The sequence below is a fragment of the Lemur catta genome, chromosome 11, assembly GCF_020740605.2.
Source record: "Lemur catta isolate mLemCat1 chromosome 11, mLemCat1.pri, whole genome shotgun sequence".
Lineage (NCBI taxonomy): Eukaryota > Metazoa > Chordata > Mammalia > Primates > Lemuridae > Lemur > Lemur catta.
This window is the reverse complement of record NC_059138.1, coordinates 28,987,798-29,007,126: the sequence shown is the minus strand read 5'-3', so window position 1 is coordinate 29,007,126 and position 19,329 is coordinate 28,987,798. Positions and strand designations below refer to the sequence as shown.

Genomic DNA, 19,329 nt, shown 5'->3' with positions numbered 1-19,329 from the left:
AGCTGAACGAGGCCTTGAGGAACCAGGACAGTATCATAAGCAATGACACTGTGTGAAGAAGTAAGAGGTGGGGCTGTTTGGGGGAATATAAACTAAGGGAAAAAAGCCCAAGACTACAGATTATTGGACAACCTGTGTATTGACACTCTGCTAGTTTTAATTGAAGCAAAACAAGTACAACATGTAGCATGTTTTTTTTTCCCCTCTCATGAGGAAACAAAGCAATAAATATTAAAGTTTTCTGACAATTTTTTCCCAGTTCACCCCTACTCTGATCAGCCTCACAAACAAGTGTCTTCAATCCTTTCACTCTGTTTATCTTTGCTGCTTCCATTTTCATTTCGATAATCTTCTGCTCCTCCCTTTTCCTGCCCTTCCCTAACCCAGCAGGAATCCAAGTTGGTGCAGGAAGGGAGAGGGGGGAGCAAAGTGGGATGGGGTGAAAATAAACTGACAGAGATGGGGCCTAAAGTGGATTGAAAGGTTTCTGTTTAGTTTTGAAAATATTTCTTCAGAAAATTAATAGTGGCTCTACTTACATAATTTACTGTTTATAACTTGAAGCATGTTGATTTGATTGATGCTTCCACCCCTGCGTGGTCAGTGAAATGACATACTCCTGGTGGCCGGCCAGGCGTGGGGAACCTGCGGCCTCAAGGCCACACATGGCCCTCCAGATCCCTGAGTGCAGCCCCTTAGCTGAATCTAAACTTCATAGAACAATGTGTTCTGTAAGACTTGGATTCAGTTAAAAGGCCACACTCAAGGATCTGGAAGGCCGCACGTGGCCCCAAGGCCACAGGTTCCCCAGCCCACTGAGCGCCACTCTCCCCGCTCACTGTGTGTGGGCCTGTGCACAGTCCCCTCTGCCTAGGGCTTCTTGTAGCTCCTAAGGTTTCTATGTGAAAGGGACAAAAGAAGGTTTTGTTTAAGCATGAGAAAGAGGCAGAGAAGCCCAGCAGGATTGAACATGAAAGGCCTCACCTAGTATTAGTTGTGGAGAAATTAAATGGGCAAATCGACTTACCAAATAAGAACATATTTGTCAACTGGCATCTTGGAAACAATAAGAGAAGAAGCTTATCAATGAGATCCAATTAATAAGAAAGTTACCAATCCTATGGGAAGGACCAAAAAAGGGGCAGGGCAAGGGGTGATCAAGACATGGTGTTAGGAATGGCACCACCATAAAAAAACTAAAGTCCTATGAGGAGCAACTGGAAATTCTGTTTGGAAATTAGTTATCCATGTAATCGGATAACAATGGGGAGGTGCTCTGCTCAACTGGAAAGATAATGAGATAGAGAGAAATGTGAAGTGACATAGGGAGATGCAAAATCAAGCAGGGAAGCAGCATGAGGGGAGTTAATTTCCTCAAATTCGATCGCCAGAATGCTCTATTAGGATAGAAAGAGAGGGCAGATTTTTAGACATAACACAGCATAGCAAGGCAATCAGGTACCTTTAGGAAAAGGAAATTCTGCATTTGATTCTTACAGATAAATAGGAACCACTGTGGGGAAGTGTTTGTGAAAATCAGGTAATCGTGATCCCAGCCAGAATCAGTTACACTGCCATTCCCTTTTCAAAAAGAGAGCCGTGACATTCAATTTTAGAAAAGAGAACTGCAAAAGTACTTACTAATGCTTGGGAAGGCCAAAAACCTTGAAGAATGTTTGCATAACTGAGTAATTTACCGAGGGTTTTCATTTACATCATTTCACTTACACTCCCGATAATGTTCCAAGTTAGGCAGGACAGAGAGGGCCACCTCAATTTTCCAAGAGAGGAAACAGATTCATTGAGATCAGTGACTTGTTGAAGGTCCTGCAGCCACTGTTGATAGAGACAGGATGTAAACCCAAGTTCACTTTTCCTTCACTGCGCTGAATAGATTAAGGATACGAAGATCAGTCATCTCCAGAACATTTGCTTGGAAGCCCACAACTTAAAGTTATATCGCTTCTTACAGGCTAGGGTATACTTAGTACACCTGGTCTCTCCCTAGTGATTAGAAAGTTCATCATCCTATGTAAAATTATATTTTGTTGTTTAACATTGACTTAAACATTTTAAATGTAGAACAAGACCAATTTTATAAAATAATATGTACTTATAAAAAAAGGAAGAAGACTGGAAATAAATACACTTGCTTTAAGTGCTTACTACTGAGTTGTGGATTTTAAGTGATTCCTTTTTTTAAATTCATATTTGTATTTTTCAAATTTCCTGCCACAAGCATATATATTTTCTACAAGCATAAATATATATGTGTGTGTATATATACACATATATGTATATACACATAAATAGAAAAAAATAATCTTTCATTACAACTGCTTTTTGTCCTTTTTAAAAACAAAGCTATACATCTGTCATGCAATTTAGAAGAAAGAATTACCACTCCAACCCCAGACAATTGTATGCACTCTTTTGACACCACTTCTAGATCTGTGTCCAGTCTAAGTTAAATTAAATGGAGTTTCAGAGCTCTAGATTTTAAATCAGAGGACTTGGGTTAGAATTCTGACTCAGCTACCTATAATAGCATTCACTTAACTTACCTAGTTTTGGGCAACTGAGAAGCACAGAGGATACTGAATGCCATAACCCGCCCACCCCAGGTGGGTGTTTCCAGGGCAGCTGCCACAGCTCCCCTGAGGTCAGCTGGCCCTGCCTGGACGGCCTGTGCCTGAGCAGAGGAGGCTGCACTTCCCCCCACCTACCACTTGGTGGTGCCTCTTGACATCTCCAGCCTCGTAGTTTAGATTTTCTTTGAGTCATTTTTCTCTTCATTCTGAAATTTAAAGCCATTCCCCGACTCCCTTCCAACTTCCCACTTTCATTAGAAAGAGCATTCAGGGAGAAAGGTAACAGTGCCTAATTTCACCAGGTTCGATGTTAAAAATGATTATTAGTTCATTTATCTTTTGAAGATTAAAAAAAAATTCTTAGTTCTGTCAAAAGTATTGGTTGGGGGTAGGAGTAGAGGTGTATTTTGTTTTGCTTTTAAATGAATTTATTATGTTGGAGCATTAGTCATCTTTAATTAGTAGAATTAAGTGAGTTTTCTACCAATTAAGCTGGAAAAAAACTCCCATTTTTGATAAAACCCCAAAGTCCAGCTGATGCATGGAAGATTTTGTTTGGGTTTAAAACATATGGTGGCTTAAGAAAAAAAACCCTGAATCCTCAACCACAAATACATCAGCATTTCAAAGGTTTCCAAAATGTTTGATTCATCACTGTCCCAGCCCCTGAAATTACACATTATGTTCCTCAATGTCAAGACAATTAAGAAAGGGCAAAAGTTTTAATTTGTAAGATTTTATAATATGTTTCTTAGTTCATTACACCACCTTATCTGAATTATACTTATTTTAAACACTGTAGGTTCTGGTTATTCTCACACACATGCATACTGTAAGTATGAGTTGAATATAAAAAACATATAGGAATAAAGGCTCTCATTTGAACTGGGTCTTATTCATAATGGTGTTGCACCTTATGGGGCCCTATTTTAAATGGCACATCTTCTGTTTTTACCTGTATTAAATACTGATGTGGCCTTATCTGCACAGACCTTGATGTTTTCAAGGCTCTGTTTTGGCTTATTTATTTTATAAAGCAGGGTTGCCTGCGGACTGCAACTGTGAACTTTAGTTTTCTAGTTCTGTGTATCAGAAGATTAGTCTGCCATCGGGTGAATTACTTAGCCTTTCTTTGTTTCCATTTTTTCTACTTGACCAAGTAAGACTCTTTATTTTCTTTTTGGAGATTTCCCCCCCGACACACAAAGAATCCACTAAATAATGTATAAGATTTGAAGGTGGTGTTTTTTAGGAGGACTAAGGCAGAGTATTTCCTTTGAGAGGGGAAAATGGCCCATTGTTGAAGCATAGGATAAGATTATGATTCTAATTTATTCTCTTTGAACCTAATGGCAAATGCTTCTCACTGTAAGATGTGGTTCTTAGGGCACTTCCTCTAGCCAAACCTTTCCTCCACAAGGCTGGCATCTTTTGGACCACTAAAGAGAAACCACCTCCCAATAGATCCAAGGCTTAATTTTATAATTTGGGAGAAAGCAACGATCAGCTAAAGTCCCTGGTTGGAGCATCATAACTAACTTTCCCTAATAGCCAGTCCCCAGACATTCGACGATGCTTCCCCACCTAGTGGAGCCAACTTGCTCCTTTCATTTGTTCAGTCTTAATGACTGGCTCTAATTTGGATCCTCCTGCTATTGTGAAAGTAGGAACAGAGTGTTAGAGTATTGAGGATCATTAACAAATTAATGAGTCTGCTGTAAAACCCTTAGAGTTTCTCTTCAAAATTGGAGTGGTACGTCATTTAATCCAACCAAGGGAAAGTGGTCTTCCCACGGCCACAGAACTAGACAGTGAAAGAATGTGGATCACGACCCAGCCTTTTGACTTTTGGCTTTTCTCTATGGCTGCACCCAAATGCCTCACTAAAGACAAGTGGCCTTCATGGCCTTTACCTACATTGTAGTCAAAAGTGAGAACATAAAATTTGCAATTTGATGATAATTTTCTGTTCTATCATTTGCATTTCTAATTGTTAACAAACAAGCCGCATTTTTACGTATAAGCTACAATATGACCTAATAGAGAAAGTGGGAACTCTCTCTCTTCATTGAGAAACCTTCATTGAGCAGCCAGGCACGGTGTGCAAACACCTTGGCCTCTGCTTTCATACTCAGTCCTTTTACCAGCCTTGTCAGGTCTGTGGTATTGAGACTGGGGACACAGATTAATGACCCACCCAAGGTCATGCACGCGTTAGCCTAGCCCGGTCCTACCCATCCTTTAGCTGTCACCTCTGCTGCTCCCCTGCTGGATACACACAGCACCACGACTCTCTCCTTCGAGGCGCTCATCACAAAGGGGATTTTACACTTACTTTTATGATTATTGGATCATGTTCTTGCACTTGGCAGTGAGCTCCGTGAGTGCAGGACAGTGTGTGCTTGGCTCATCTTTGTATCCTTATTACGTAAGAGGGCATTCACATTTTGGTGAGTGACTGATTGTATGAGGTAGAGCTGGATTTCAAACTCAGTTCTCTTTATTACAAATAATCTGTATAAAGTTTTCTGAGATAGTCTTTGAAAAGGCATCATGGATAGATAAAATATCAAAAATTACTTTCCATCCCTGTCTATATGATGGCTAGGGTGGGAGGTCATGAGGAGTCGCTGGGAGAATTGACTTGTTGGTGTAATCCATACTTCTGTCCATCCTTTGGTTCTGCTGAGTCTCTGGCTGGCATGGCTGGAGGGCCACGGATGGCTCATCACTGTTGGCTTGGGGCCTGGAAAGCACGGCTGGTCAGGGGTAGGAGAAGGAAGCAGTGTCATGTCTCAGGCTGATTGTGGAGCCATAATGTGGTCATGAACTAGTTCCCAGTTTCATTGTGACCCTTCAACAAAGGCACAACCAAAATCCATGTAGGGGAAGGCATGGCACACAAAGGAAAAAGGCAGGGATGTCATTTGTGTATCTTGTGTTAACTCTGAATCGCCTAGCCTTTTTGTTTTGTTTTGCCAAATACATGTATGTTTTTAATTCCTCTGAAATGTGTTTTTTTCTTAGGCAAAGATTTTTAGGAGGTCTGTAGTCATTCATAAAATAGGAACTGTTCAAATGACATTTTGCCATTTTTATTTGCACCACCAGATCTGTGCGAATACTTGGACTTGCAAATTTTCTGGACATTTGGCTAAAGCCATGTGTCTTAGCAGTGAAAGGGACGAGGAGGTGGGAGGTGAAGCTGGCAGGACTTATGCAGTGCCTCTTCCCAACTCTCTGCAGACCTGCCCTGCTTATCTCACACTTTGCTGGACCCTGCACAGAAGGGTGGGTGAAGGATAGAATTGCAAGCAGAAATTGTATTTGCTTTTGTTTAGTGAAGCCAAAAGCCTTAATATTATTTTATGAACTCAATGTAAATGACAACTGACATGAGAAAGAGAGATTTTAAGAGCACCATAAGCATCTTTACAGTCATGGGTGGAGGGCAATCCAGGAAATATGTATACACTCTTTTTTCAGTTATATATGATCAGTGTTTCCACCCTCAAAAAAAAAAAAAAGACCAGAACCAATTAGAAGAAGAAAAAGACTAACTTGATGCACAAAATTCTGTATTCATACCAAATACTGTAGTAAAAAATATTTAGTATTTGACTGACAAGACCCCAACCAACCATTAGATTTCTATGGTGAATACCCTCAAGATCTTGCACTCCTATATTTCATTTAAAAAATTGCTCCCTGAAGTGTAAAATGACTTTGATTTTGAATAAAATTTGGCATTCAAATTTATAGCCACTTTAAAAACTGAGCATTCGTTTTTATCGTATGAACCTGAACAGATTCTTAATTACAACAGTCTTTTGCACATGGAGAATCTGGATTTCAAAAAAAAAAAAACAACTTCCCATGTAGGTTTTTCCACATTTTTCAGATGCTTTCATAGCAGCCATCATTTATGGGAATAGTATTAAAGTCCTGCCATGGTGTAGTTTAAATTTAAATTCAGTGTTTCCCAGAAGAAATTTTAGTGTATCCTATAAAGGCACTAAAAGGTTTGTTTTTGTTTTTGTTTTCATGAAGGTTTTTTTGTTCTTTTGAAAGTCTAGTTCTAATGAGAGAGAGAGAGATGTTGGTTCCTTCCAGTGATCTTTGTGTGTTAACAACCTGTACAAGGAACACCTCTCTTGCTTGTTCTAACGGGCAAAAGTCATCTTTGTTTGCATGAAAGAAAAGGTCTGATTGAGCTAGGGTGAGCCTTGCATTTTAGGAAGAGTTAAAGTCTGGGGGTGTTTTTAATGTTTTAATCTCTGTTTAAGAGGTTTCTGTTACGAGAGGAAAATTGATAACATTTTTACCTCAGCACACTGCCAGCAAACTGGCTTTGCTCTAATCCCACATTTATAGTGATTTATATTCTCCGTGGCAATGTGCTGTAACCTCAGAGTGATACCACTGTGGTGTAGATGGACTGCATTCCAAATGCTGGGATCACATACATAATGTTTTTACTTTTAAATAATATTCAGACACCAGAATAAATACCATATGTGCACTGATGCTGGTTACAATGGAACCTTGTCATTTCTTGTGAGGGAGAACATTCTTTGTTTCTGATTCCTATTTGAAACAAGTATGCAAAAGATAAATATGTACATTGACAGCATTTTGAGAAGGCTTTTGTAATTACACAGCTGAGGATATAACTACAATTCCTTAAGATGTAGCATTTAAAACTAAAAATTTTGCTGTGTGTTGCCACCATTCCTCATTGACATACATGAAGGCAAGGATTGTTATCTGACATTCCCAGTGTAGCTTTTATATTTTATATCTATGTGTGTTGTAGTTAAAGGACATCTGTTGAAGAAAAATTACTTCTGTGCACACTGCTCATAGGAACAGTGAGACTAACATGCTGATGACATTGTACCAGGGAGAGTAACACATTCGATAATGGGAAAGGATGGATTGATTGGAAAGCCATAATTCAATGTGCAGCCTAATGTCATCTGATGTCACAAAAGCAGAATTTAGGTGGCCTAATATCATCAAAATACAGATAATCAACCTCTCCAGATCCATTTTTCCCCACATGATATTGAAGATTTAAAAGTTTCATAAAGTTTAGAAATACCTCCTAAGTCATACATTTTTAGATTTTCATTTTTATCCATCTCGGTTGGAATTCTAATCCACTTAAACATATTTTTTTATATAGACATGGTAGAGTATCATTCATATTTATACATCTATAACAAGCTCCAACAAGTCAATCCACATTTGTTTCTTGGGAAAGCATTTCAATCCAGGTTTGCCTTGTTACCGTTGGTTTAGCTATAGTGAATTAGTGCCTATAACATTTTAATAATGTTTTGTAGACGAGGAAGCCCTGGGCATTGGTATTGATGGCTTCCCTACCGCTCTGCGCCTCGATCCCCACCCAATTTTGTGAGGTTTGCCCAGAACATATAGTGTGAGATTAATGTGTGAGTAATATATCACAATTTATTTCTTACATTTTATCTGGCATGTGACTTAGTTGGGTAAGTCTTGCCTCCTTTGTAGAAGTGTTCTCTGTTATAAAACTGCTCAAAAGTCCCTTTTTGAAGTTGGGAAGTTATGAGACAAATATTGAACATATTGAACATATCTAACACGTTGTCTCTCCTTTTCAGCTTTTCGGATGATCCCTTATCCCTTGGAAAAGGGGCACCTGTTTTATCCTTACCCCATCTGTACAGAAACAGCGGACCGAGAGCTGCTTCCATGTAAGTCTCACCTTTCTTCAGCCAGAAAGGGTGGTGTGACGACAGGTGGGGATGGGACGAGATGGGAATGATCAATGTTTATACTGTTCCTGGTCTTTTATTACTTTTCTCCCAACCCTGTCCTTGCTTGATAGCACATGTATTAAAGTGAATTATGTGAGTGGGTTTGGCCTCCTATTCCTCCAAGCCTCTCCAAATTCATCGGAGGGAAAGATGCCAAAGGACTGAAGTTTAGATGAAGAAGCCTCATGTACTGATTGGCCTGACGACAGAGACCCCTGGTTTGGGACTGCCATTTGCTAGGCAGGTCCATCGCGAGAGCTCAGCCTGGGCTCTCCGGCTGGTCACATGTGGGCTGCACAGACTGGAGCTTGAAGCGCAAGTGCTGCCCTGAGCGGGAGCTGCAGATGAGTCACGGATGGGAGGGCAGCACCAGGATGCCGAGTCGTGGGGCAGGGCCGTGAGCCTCCGTGGTGGTGGATGCAGCGCTCTTGGCCACAGGGGCTTCCCGTGAGTGTCCTGTGGCTCGCACCACGGAGTTGGTGTGACATGTGCCACGCACACGTGCAGCCTCAGCACTGTGTAAAAGCACACAAAGGAAAACCCTGCCCTCGAGTACCTTACAAGCTAGCAGGCTAATGGCCCATACCACATGTGGAAAATATTATTTTGGTTTACTGTAATATAACGTTGTTTTGACAATTCAGGCTAAATAGCTATTATCAAATCATACTGTGTACAAGGATCACGTCCAGGCTCTTCATGTGGCCCTGACTTAGGACATATTTTTCTCCCTCAGATAATAAGCTCCAAATTTTGGCAATACTCTCTTTGCTGTCCTTTCTCCTGCCCCCCGCACCCCACTTTCTTTCACCAGGCCCAGTTATATCAATATCTCATAGCTGTCACGTATATACATAAACTTTGGAGCCCTGGACTCATAGTAAATTTTCAAATGCCAGCATTATTGAACCAGTCATAAATCTCCGACGTGGTGGGATCTGGGTGCAAAACTAAATTGCTGTCATCAGATTGAGGTAGCAGGAGGTACCTGACCTGTTTCCTTGCCAGCAAGACCCAATGTGAAATTTGTTACTTACGGAACTGGGAGATCTCAGTGATGTGTTCCTCATTGTCCAAGTTTTATTGTGAAAAAGGGTCTGGTGCCCCACACAACATTAGATTTGATTTCAGAAATCCCTGCTGTGGGCCCTTAGTTTACCTTTTGACTCCTCCTTCAGGGAGATCCTTGTTAAAGTTTCAGTTTTCTGGTAAGAAAGGCAGTTTTCTGAAAAGTACAATGTTTTTAAATGTTTTAATTGTGTCCAATTAAGTTTCCATGGGGATAGTTTAGTTACTAGAACAAGATTACAATCCTTAAAAGAAACTTTATAGGGATAATCTTTATAAGCCTGAAATAGAAAATTATGGCTCACATTTATTTAATTGAATGGAGTGGTCCAAGTCTGATCTCCCTCCAAAGTCTTTTTTGGGTTGGGTGTTGAGGGCGAGGATATGACGAGGGTAGGTTGTTTTAAATATGCTACCCATATTTTGCACATTCAAAGTATAACTATTGCCACATTGGCCCCCCAGAACAACACGGTTCCACCCTGTGTTCGCATCCTAGCAGGCCGTCTTACCTGGGTTCAGGTGGGCTTGCTTGAATGTGCTTTGTCCCTCCCTAATCCTGCCTACCCTCGATTTTCAGCAGTGTGGATTGCTGTTTAGGGCTCTGAGTAACAAGAGCTGAATGGTATAGGAAGGGCCTTCAGCTCTTGTATTTCATGAGGAAAATGGCGCGCTTGGCTCCTTTGGTTACAATGGAGATATTGCTCACCGGCAGTGTCACAGGCTGTCAGGGCCCAGCCGGTGGTTCTTTCTCCTCTGTGCAGGCCAGCCCTGCCTCCCCAGGCCGCACCCGTCAGCCCAGACAGTCACAGGCAGCCCATTCTCTTGGCCTTTGTGCCACAGCAAACCCAATATTTGAAGTATAATAGTTATGAAAGGCACTCTAAAGAGCGCCAGCTTTTTTTTTTTTTTCGGTGACTGTTGGAAGTATATTTATCATCAAGTGTCTCCTACAATTGCAGATAACCCCAGCCACCTTGCCCTTCACCCCTTGCGAGTTAAATAGGCCAGCATGTGAGGTCCTTGCGGAATGTCTCTGTCAGGGCAGTCCTCTCCACAGACATGCTGAGAGTGTGCCAGGAAAAAATACAAGATAAAGTAATATCGCCTCATTTTATAGTGACTTAAAAAATACAGGAGGCTGAAATGTAGACAGAGGATTTTTTTCTTTCAGTATACTTGATTTTGGGTTTTCCAGGTTTTGTACAATGAACATGTGCTTTATAATTTGAATAAAGTGTTATCTGTGTTTGCTTTTGAGAAATGAAAACTATACACTGGGCATAGATGGTGCTACTATCCGTGCCCACTTATGTGTGACTTGCCCAGATTAGCCCCATCGTGCCTCCAGCTAGAGTGCTAAAAGCTGGACGTGGACTGGAGCAGCCAAAGGCCAGGTCAGCTGTTGGCTGTGGCGTGTCAAGTGCCCTTCCTTTTTCACTTCCAGCAGGCTTCAGACTCTTTCCAAAGCTCTGAAGAATCAGTCCCACTGCATATAAATTCCCTGCAAATTTATTTCACTCCAGCCCTAATATTTCTCTTTTGGTCTTCTCCTCAGCTTTCCATGAAGTCTCAGTTTACCCAAAGAAGGAGCTTCCCTTCTTCATTCTCTTCACTGCTGGACTGTGCTCCTTCACAGCCATGCTGGCCCTCCTCACACACCAGTTCCCGGAGCTCATGGGGGTCTTCGCCAAGGCTGTGAGTGTTTGCCCAGAGGGAGGCCTCAAGGAGTGGGTAGGGACAGCGGGGGAAGTCGCATGAGAGAAAAAGGGGACTATTGCGCAGAAATGGATACGAGCCTGTAGAGATCTTTGCTCACTGTTTAATTTTCATTACCATCAGTGGAACCAGAAGGTTAAGGGTCAAATGATAGAGTGTAGGTTGTCAATGCATGTCTTGCCTCATTTTACAAAACAGATCCTCAGCAGTATCCGAGAAATGCATGAGTCCAAAAGGATGAAATAATGTAGGGTATCCTAGAAACTAAAAAATTGTGTGGGAAATTATTCAGTTTTGTATAAATTGAATGACATTATTTCTAATCTTTGGATATGTAGATCTTTCCTTCATGAAGGATAAGATTTACATTTTTAAAGATGGTTTAAATGTTTTTTTTAATGGCTACAAACCCTTGGCTTGTTTAGGGAATGAACTGAGAGGGTGTGAAAGGCTTGTAGTATAAAGAAGTAAACTGACATGACATTTAGAAATATGGAAATCCATTAAGCATCTTTAAGGAGGTTGTGGAGAGGAGCTTTAATATAATAAGAAAAGGCATCTGCATTGACAGCCAAGAACCATTGTTTGAAACTAATCATTTGAACCTGCGCATGCAGTGAGGATAAGTTTACTGATTTTGCTACAGATGAGTTTCAAACAGAAGGAGTAAGGAAAAGAGTATCAGTTGTTTCCCTGGAACTCCATCCAGATTTCAAGGCAAGTGGAATTAGAAAGGATGATTTCTAACTTGGCTGGGTTGATTTAATCCCTTTCCAGATGATTGACATTTTCTGCTCGGCAGAGTTCAGGGACTGGAATTGCGAGAGTATTTTCATGTGCGTTGAAGATGAACTGGAAATCCCACCGGCACCTCAATCTCAACATTTCCCAAACTGAACGCACCACCCTTCTTCCCCTACCACCAAAACTGCTCCTCCTCCTGTATTCCTGACATCCACCAGTGGCCCTGCCATCCACGCAGTTACTCAAGCCAGAAACCCGGCAGCCCTCCCAAACTCTTCTTCTCTCACTCCCGCATCCCGTCTGTCTCGGCCTTCACAGTCTGTTGGTTCTAACCTACTAAGCAGCTAGGCGTTCAGTACGTGCGATTCACCTCTTCTCTCCCTCCTCCTCCCCCCACAGCATCTCTCTTAGTCTAGGTCCTTGTTCTTTCTTGCCTGGACTCCTGCAGTAGTCTAACTGGTCTCCTTGCTTTCCGTCTGATCCTTCACCAATCTTTCTTGCCAAATTGCACATCTGAGCATGACACTGCCCTGCTTGAATTTCTTCAGTGGTTTCCCACCCACTTCAAGACCTGGTCCCAGTGGTTAGCGTGGTATGCAGGGCCCTTTACGGTCTGTCCCTTGCTTGCCTCTTCAGCCTCATCTCTCCCAACTCTTGCACAGACACTGCTCTTCAGCCGCAGTGACTCACAGATGCACAGGCTCTTGTACACCTTGTTGCCTTTGCACGTGTTGTTTGCTCCGCGTGGAATGCCGTTCACCATCACCACCCCACTTGTCCACTCTACTAACACCTCTCCATTCTTTTATACTCAGCTTTCTTTAAATGTCGCCTAAGCTGAGTTAGGTGTCTCTCCTCTGTGATCCCACAGTATTCCATGAATACCTATATCATCACATTTATTGTACTGTGTTCCAATTGTTGAAAACTTGTCAGTCCCTGTTTAGAATGTGAGCTCCTTGAGAGCAGGACTATGTCTTCCTTGTCTCTGTGTCCCCAGAGCTTTTCACAGTGCCTTGCACATAGTAGATTTTCAATAAATGATTATTAAATAAATAAATGGTAGTGGTCTCTGCAGAAAGAATCAATGTAAAAATCAGATACAGCTTAGCAATTTTTCTCTTCTTTTATACTTATAACCATAGCCTCCTAGAGTTGAAAAGGACCTTAAGCAAATTGCCTTTAACAGTGACCCTGAATGGAGACAGACTCACCTTGAATACTTCCCACCGTGGGAGCTTACCTGTTTAACATCAAAGCCCGTTTCATTATTGGATCACTCAGAACTCTTCCTTGATACTACTAAAATCTGCATCCCTTTAATTCCCACTTATTTTGTTCCTATTCTACACTCTTGGAGTGCACCAAACAGGGCTATTTCCTCTTGCAAATTTTTAGGATAGCTCATTTATTCATGGCCACCTCTAACTGACTACCTTCTCTTTCCTCCAGGCACAATATCTTAAATTTCCTGAAGTCTTCTGTACATGACATGATTTCTAAACCTACTATCACCCAAGTTGCCACCATGGATGTTCCTTAGTTTATGGACCTACACTGTTCATTATTTTCTTCTACTCTCTAGCCAACCTCTGAGTAAAAGTAGTTGCCAAAACTGAGCAGATTAGAGTATAACTTGATAAAATTTAAAACAAGGATATATTTATAACATTAGACAATTATTGTTCCCCCTTTTGTTTCTCCCTTAAATATTTTTTAGAGCATATTGTAAAAGTATGTCATTGGTTCAGCCTTCTTCGTTAAACTTACTAATAGCACTTAGTGGGAGTTTAGGGTCAGTACAGAGATTCTCAGCCTCTAGTATGTGTGTTCACCTGGCCACACCACCAGAAATTCAGAATCCTGAGTATTAACACCGGGAATCTGTATTTTTAACAAAGACCCCAGCTGATTCTGATGGGGATTGAGGACCATATTTCCTTCCAAGGACACTGGTCTCAAGAAAGCCAGACCCTTGAGAAGCCATTTGCAGCTGCGTGATGTGCTGCCAGAGCTGTGGTTTCAGCCTCACTGCACCTTGGATCAAGGGAGCTTAAAAATTCCTGATGCCTGACCGTTCCCCAGGGATGGTCTGGGATCTGCATGGGCATCCGAGTTGTCAAATGCTCCCCCTGGTGACTCGGGTGTGCAACCAGGGCTGAGAACCACTGTGCTGAATGAAAGGACTCGTTGCCTGAGACTGTGTTGCCCAGCAAGGGGATTGGGAGGTGCAGGGGACAGTAAGTAGAACGTGACTTTCTCTAGGAAAGGCCATGTGGCTGTCCCGTCCCTTCCCCAATACCGTTCAGGGTAGTGGAGAGGGATGTTCATTATGGATGGTAGACAAGAGGTCACTCTTTTCACTTAATGTTTCCAAATGACTGAATAAAATATAAATCTGCCTTTAGGGGCCCCCATATTTTATACTCTACCAAAGTGTGGTAGTTTGGTCAGCTACTCATGATTTTCAAATGTAGTTTAGATATGTTTGCTTTGAAACCCGTGTGTGGAGAATGACATTCATCTTGCTCTTCATTAAGGTCTAGCAGTTTCCACAAGACTTTGTGGGGAAGGAAGATGGATGGCCTGAATGAGACAGACCCGTCTCCCCTCCCCACCGGCAGAGTCTTCTCCACATCTTCCCCTGGTCACCTCATCAGGCCCCCCCAGCACCCCACAGGTTATCTCGCAACTGCCCTAGAGGCTGCCTGCTGCCATTTGCAGCTTGTGAAAGTGGTTTTCTCAGCCCTCTCCTGAGATAATGTCCCTGGGATAATGACTTTTAGTAGATGCAGAGAGATTGCACCGTCACCCCCAGGCTTGGGAACTCTCCAGTAACTCTCCAGTGTGTTTACAGTAGATTCGCAGCCAGTAAGGAAGCCCAGGGGGAAGTGAAAACCACTGGAAAACAGTAAAAGGAGAGGCTTCCACTGGCTTTTCCCCTCTAATCTAATCTACCTCAGTGATTTAGGACTAACTCTTCCTAGAATGTTTGGTTACCAAGATAAGGGTGCGCATATAAATAAGTTATCATTGCAAAGCGCTGCTCACAGAATGTGGGAAGGTCAGCATTCTGACCCTCGGCTTTCAAGGGCCCTGTCTCTCCCCCTCTGGTCTCTCTCCTTCCCCGAGAGGAGCCCCTGACTCCTGACTCTCATCTTCGCTTATAGGCCCTGACCTCTTTGAAGTCTGCTATTGATTACAGTGCAATGTCAATTGTCTGTTGCAGTGGGGCACCTGGAACCCATTCAGATAAGCAGAGGCGTTGAGGATGTTAACGGAGCATATTGGGAGCCGTGACCTGCTCCTAAGTGATGGTGTTTCAGGAAAAGGAGGAGCAGGCAATTGAAGTGTCACTCTCTCTTTTTTTATTAGTTCAATTGGTTTTTCTCACCACAAGACACTGATTGAATCGTGGGGCATTTTGGTTAAAGATTTGACCGTACATCTCTGCCCTCTGGACAGAAGTTTTGGACATTGAGAAAGACGGGCTGTTGCAGGGTTGCCTGGTGTCGCCCGTTCAGACTGAACCGTTCAGGCAATAAATTTCCCCAAGACTAGAAGTGAAACCGCTGCTTCTCTTTGTGCATTGGTTGGATCTCTGACCAAAAAGTATTAACTAATTTCCAAACATGTGAACAAACACAACTGAGCACCCCAAGCAAGGCATTCTTCTCTAGACTTTGTTATAATCCCTCCTGATGAAAGCCGCTGGCCTTTCTTTATCTGGTGACTAAGTGAAAGGGCTCAGCTGCCTCAGTGGCCTCAGATGCCTCGCTGCACCGTCTGCCTCTTCCTCGTGGGTGTGGGATTGGGGAGGAGGAGGAAGGGAGGTGGCTGGGGTGGAAGGTGTCTTAGCGATGAAGGGAGCACATCTCACCTGGGGTTCTGCGAGAGAGAACCTTAGGTTCTCGGGAAAAGTTCAATGGAGTCTTTCTCAGTTCTCCCATGGACAGAACATTCTAGATATGAGGGAGGGAAGTAAATCATTATATACATTGGAGGCATTGGAGCTTAATTCTCTCATAGAACCTCGTTGAGAAGGGCAGGTATAATCCAGGGAAGAAGGGACCGCTGCGTCTTGCTGGGCAGTATGGCAAGAAAGGGCATCTATGGACACGAGACGGGGTGAAGCTCTCCTCTGGATTTTCAGAGGTCTCGCTTTTGTGCTTTTTATCCAAGTCAGGTCCAAACAAAGCAAACAGACAAACAAAAACAGCCTTTATTTTTAGACAACCTTGTAACATCATCTCCATTCATTCTGCAACTCAAGCGGAGGCTGCCTGGTGGCCCCACATTTTAGTCATGGAATGGCCCAGAGGGTGACTTTGAGTGATAACTTTCATCTAACCACACTGGCTCCTGCTAACATTCGGCAGTCCCCTCGCCACTCAGTCACAACTTCAGCAGTTATAAATCTGTTCTTGGCCAAGTCTTTAGGATATGATAATTTCACCACGAACGTCACCTTGTTTATTGAGCCCCACCTTCAGAACCTCTGGTTCATCCAGACCCTTGAGCACATAGCTCCTTCTCACAGAGCTGAGTATTGTAGCAGATGCTGTGGTCCATGGAGCCTTGGTGGTCTCTGATTACATATATGTATGTGTTTGTGTGTATATGTATACATGTATAATTATGTATATATACATATATGATTATGTATATGTATTTAATTTTATAATGTTATCATGTTGGATTAATGCAATCAGTAGACTTGCTCCATATTATCCTCTCATAACCAGGATTTTACAAATGCTTTCAGAGGCAGCTTGGGCAGTAATTACTCATTCCTGGGCCCATGTCTCCCATGGTGCCTTCCAACTGCCTTCATGAGTACAGCTCTAAACTGAAAAGGGGAGGCCGTCCCTCCTGTAGGGTAAACATCCCAGGTAGTTCTGTACATTCAACAAAGAATAATCTCAGAAGTAACCAGACACTGCTGTGTATCTAACACCCATTGGAGGAAAGAACCGTCTCGCCTTTGCTCCAGCACTCATGTGGCTGCCTGTTTCTTAACCGCAAATCCAGCCTGGCACTCAGGGCCCTCCTGGTACCCTCTAGCCACTCGGAACTCTCCCTCTGGCTAAGCTGAGCTATTTACCATCTTCTGGTGACACCTGTTTACTTTCTCATTTCTGTTCCAGCTGTTTATGGAGCCTGGAGGGCCCACCCTGCTCATATTTCTCTTCTTACCAACCTTACCCCATCTCTGTCTTTGGATATTCTGACCATCCATCCATTTCACTTGCCTCATTTTAAAAAGTTTTCCCTGATCCTTTCAACAGAGTGGATTCTCTCCCTTTTCTCAGCCCTCCTGGTGCTCTGTGTGGGCCTCCATCCTGAGTGCTGTGGTGGCCTCTCTGGTCGTCACTGTGCTCTGTCCACCTCTGAGTGGCTCCTTCCCCACGGAGCTTGGAGCTTCCTGACAGTGGAAGTTTTTACCTAGATTTCTTTATATCTCACCCAGCACTAAGTGCCTTACTGAGTAATATATTCACTTGATGTAAAAGATGGATTGGAGGATTCTAAATCTTATGTTTTCTTGAGTTTCCATTATAAGAATCTCACACTTGATGATCCAGCTATAATGTGTTACAGTCCTTCCCAGTAGGTGTTCCACTGGTCCTTAAAAAAAAAGAAAAGAAAAGATTCTGAGGTCAGTGGATTTGGGAAACTTGCCCACCATACCTCTTCTTGAAGACCCATAGAGGAGCCTGTTTTAACTTAAAAATACTGTCTCCTAAACTTGTTCCCTCCCCCCCCACCCCCCCACATATATACTCGCACCCTCACTTCCCACTTCGATGGTGGTGTAGACGGTGCTGGGCGATGGACAAGGGATTAGGACAAAGGACTCCATAGTACAAGAACCAGGGGTTGTACCCAAGCGATATGATACCTTGGTTCTGAACAGAGACAGAGGACAAGGAAATCATCCAAACACCCCTGTCTTCCCTGACAGGGTTAGGGCACCTCTTCTGCCAGATGCTGGATGGTTTGTGGAACGAAGCTGATTCTTCCCAGGAACATAATCACAATGGATCTGGGATTATGTTAAATGGATCTCAGGCAAAGTACTGCTTTCTTAAAAGGCACAGCTAATGAGCATTACTCTGTACATAAAAAGCAGAAAGAAACTTAGCAACCAGATGAAAGGGTTCCCAGAGCCCCACTCAGAGCAGCCCCTCTGCAACAGGGACATGTTCCCGGGAATAGCCAGTGTGCTGCCCTCGCCCAGGCTCCCACGGTGCACGCTGCTAAGCAGGTCGTTCAGAAATAAGCAGGGTCTGCACAGGTGTTTGGGCAACAAAGGGATCCCAAAGCAATTCACACACAACGAACTTGACTTTTTAAAATTGCCTTTTCCATTTAAAGTGAGTTGTACACTCAGCAAGACGGGCAGCTGGTCTAAGTTTTCACCATTTTTCAACTCTTCTGCCCACTTGCCCCCTGTCATTGCTGTTTGATGACGCTAGTCATCTGCATGGGCAGGCAGCATGTCCCAAAGACTGGTAGGAAGGCCTGGGGACTGTGGGCCAGCTGTCAGGGCAGCGAGGGGCTGTCAGCAGACACTCGTGCCCCTTATCTGGAGCCAGGGGCCGGAATGCAGTCTGACCATCAGCCGATGTTTCCTGTAAACATAAAGCTGAAATGGAAGCCTTTGGAGACTTTCATAACGCAGACTTAAGATGCAAGCCTGGGTCAGAGAGTCTGTTTTACGGTCTTGAACGCTCTCTCTCCTGACTTCTGTTGTCTTTCTGGTTTCTTTGCAGTTCCTCAGCACGTTGTTTGCCCCCTTAAACTTCGTCATGGAGAAAGTGGAGAGCGTCCTCCCATCCAGTCTGTGGCACCAGCTGACGCGGATCTGAGGGAAGCCCCAACCCCCACTCACCTCGCCCCACCGCTGCCACCGTCTCCTCGGTGCCAACTCCTCGTGGACCGCACGAAAGCATGACTGAAAAAGGGAAGCCATTCCGAGATTTTAAAGTGTTCATGGACTGTCTGTTCCATATTAAAAGCTGTTTTTGTTGTACAAAATTCATTGATGTTCAGTTCTATTTTATTTTGCCTTCAAAAAGGAAGAAAAAAATCAAAAATAAACTTTTGTGTATTGCAGCAATTAGTTTTGTCTTTCTGTGTCTTCCAACCCTAAAAGTGTGGGTGTCCCAAACAAGCCTGTGGGTTTACATGGAATTTCACAGGGACCCAGCTCTGCCGAACGCCACGCCGTGGCTCTCTGTGCTGATGGATGCACACAGAGCAGGCCCTGGAACCCCTTGTCGTTGGAGACTTGGAAAATGGAATCTCTTTGGTTCAAAAGTACCATCGTTTTCAACCCCAAACTGAATGTCCTTCTAGGCCAAATGCACACACACAAAAAAAGCTTCCAAAATGAGTGACCA

General features: G+C 43.1%; 1 protein-coding gene across 8 annotated transcripts in view; it reads left to right on the top strand.

The window, feature by feature from the left end:
* ST7 (suppression of tumorigenicity 7) overlaps nucleotides 1-19,046 on the top strand; it is a 233,914-nt gene extending 214,868 nt beyond the window's left edge. For 4 of the 8 annotated variants that reach the window (XM_045564842.1, XM_045564839.1, XM_045564844.1 and 1 more), the window contains 3 exons: nucleotides 8,237-8,329; nucleotides 11,019-11,158; nucleotides 18,700-19,046. In XM_045564842.1, the coding sequence (XP_045420798.1) occupies nucleotides 8,237-8,329; nucleotides 11,019-11,158; nucleotides 18,700-18,795 (329 nt within the window). In that variant the 3' untranslated portion in view covers nucleotides 18,796-19,046. Of the gene's footprint in view, nucleotides 1-8,236; nucleotides 8,330-11,018; nucleotides 11,159-11,956; nucleotides 12,984-18,699 lie in introns of those variants that run through there. The other 4 variants (XM_045564838.1, XM_045564841.1, XM_045564846.1 and 1 more) reach the window with 1 other exon arrangement.
* The last annotated feature ends 283 nt before the right edge of the window (nucleotides 19,047-19,329 follow it).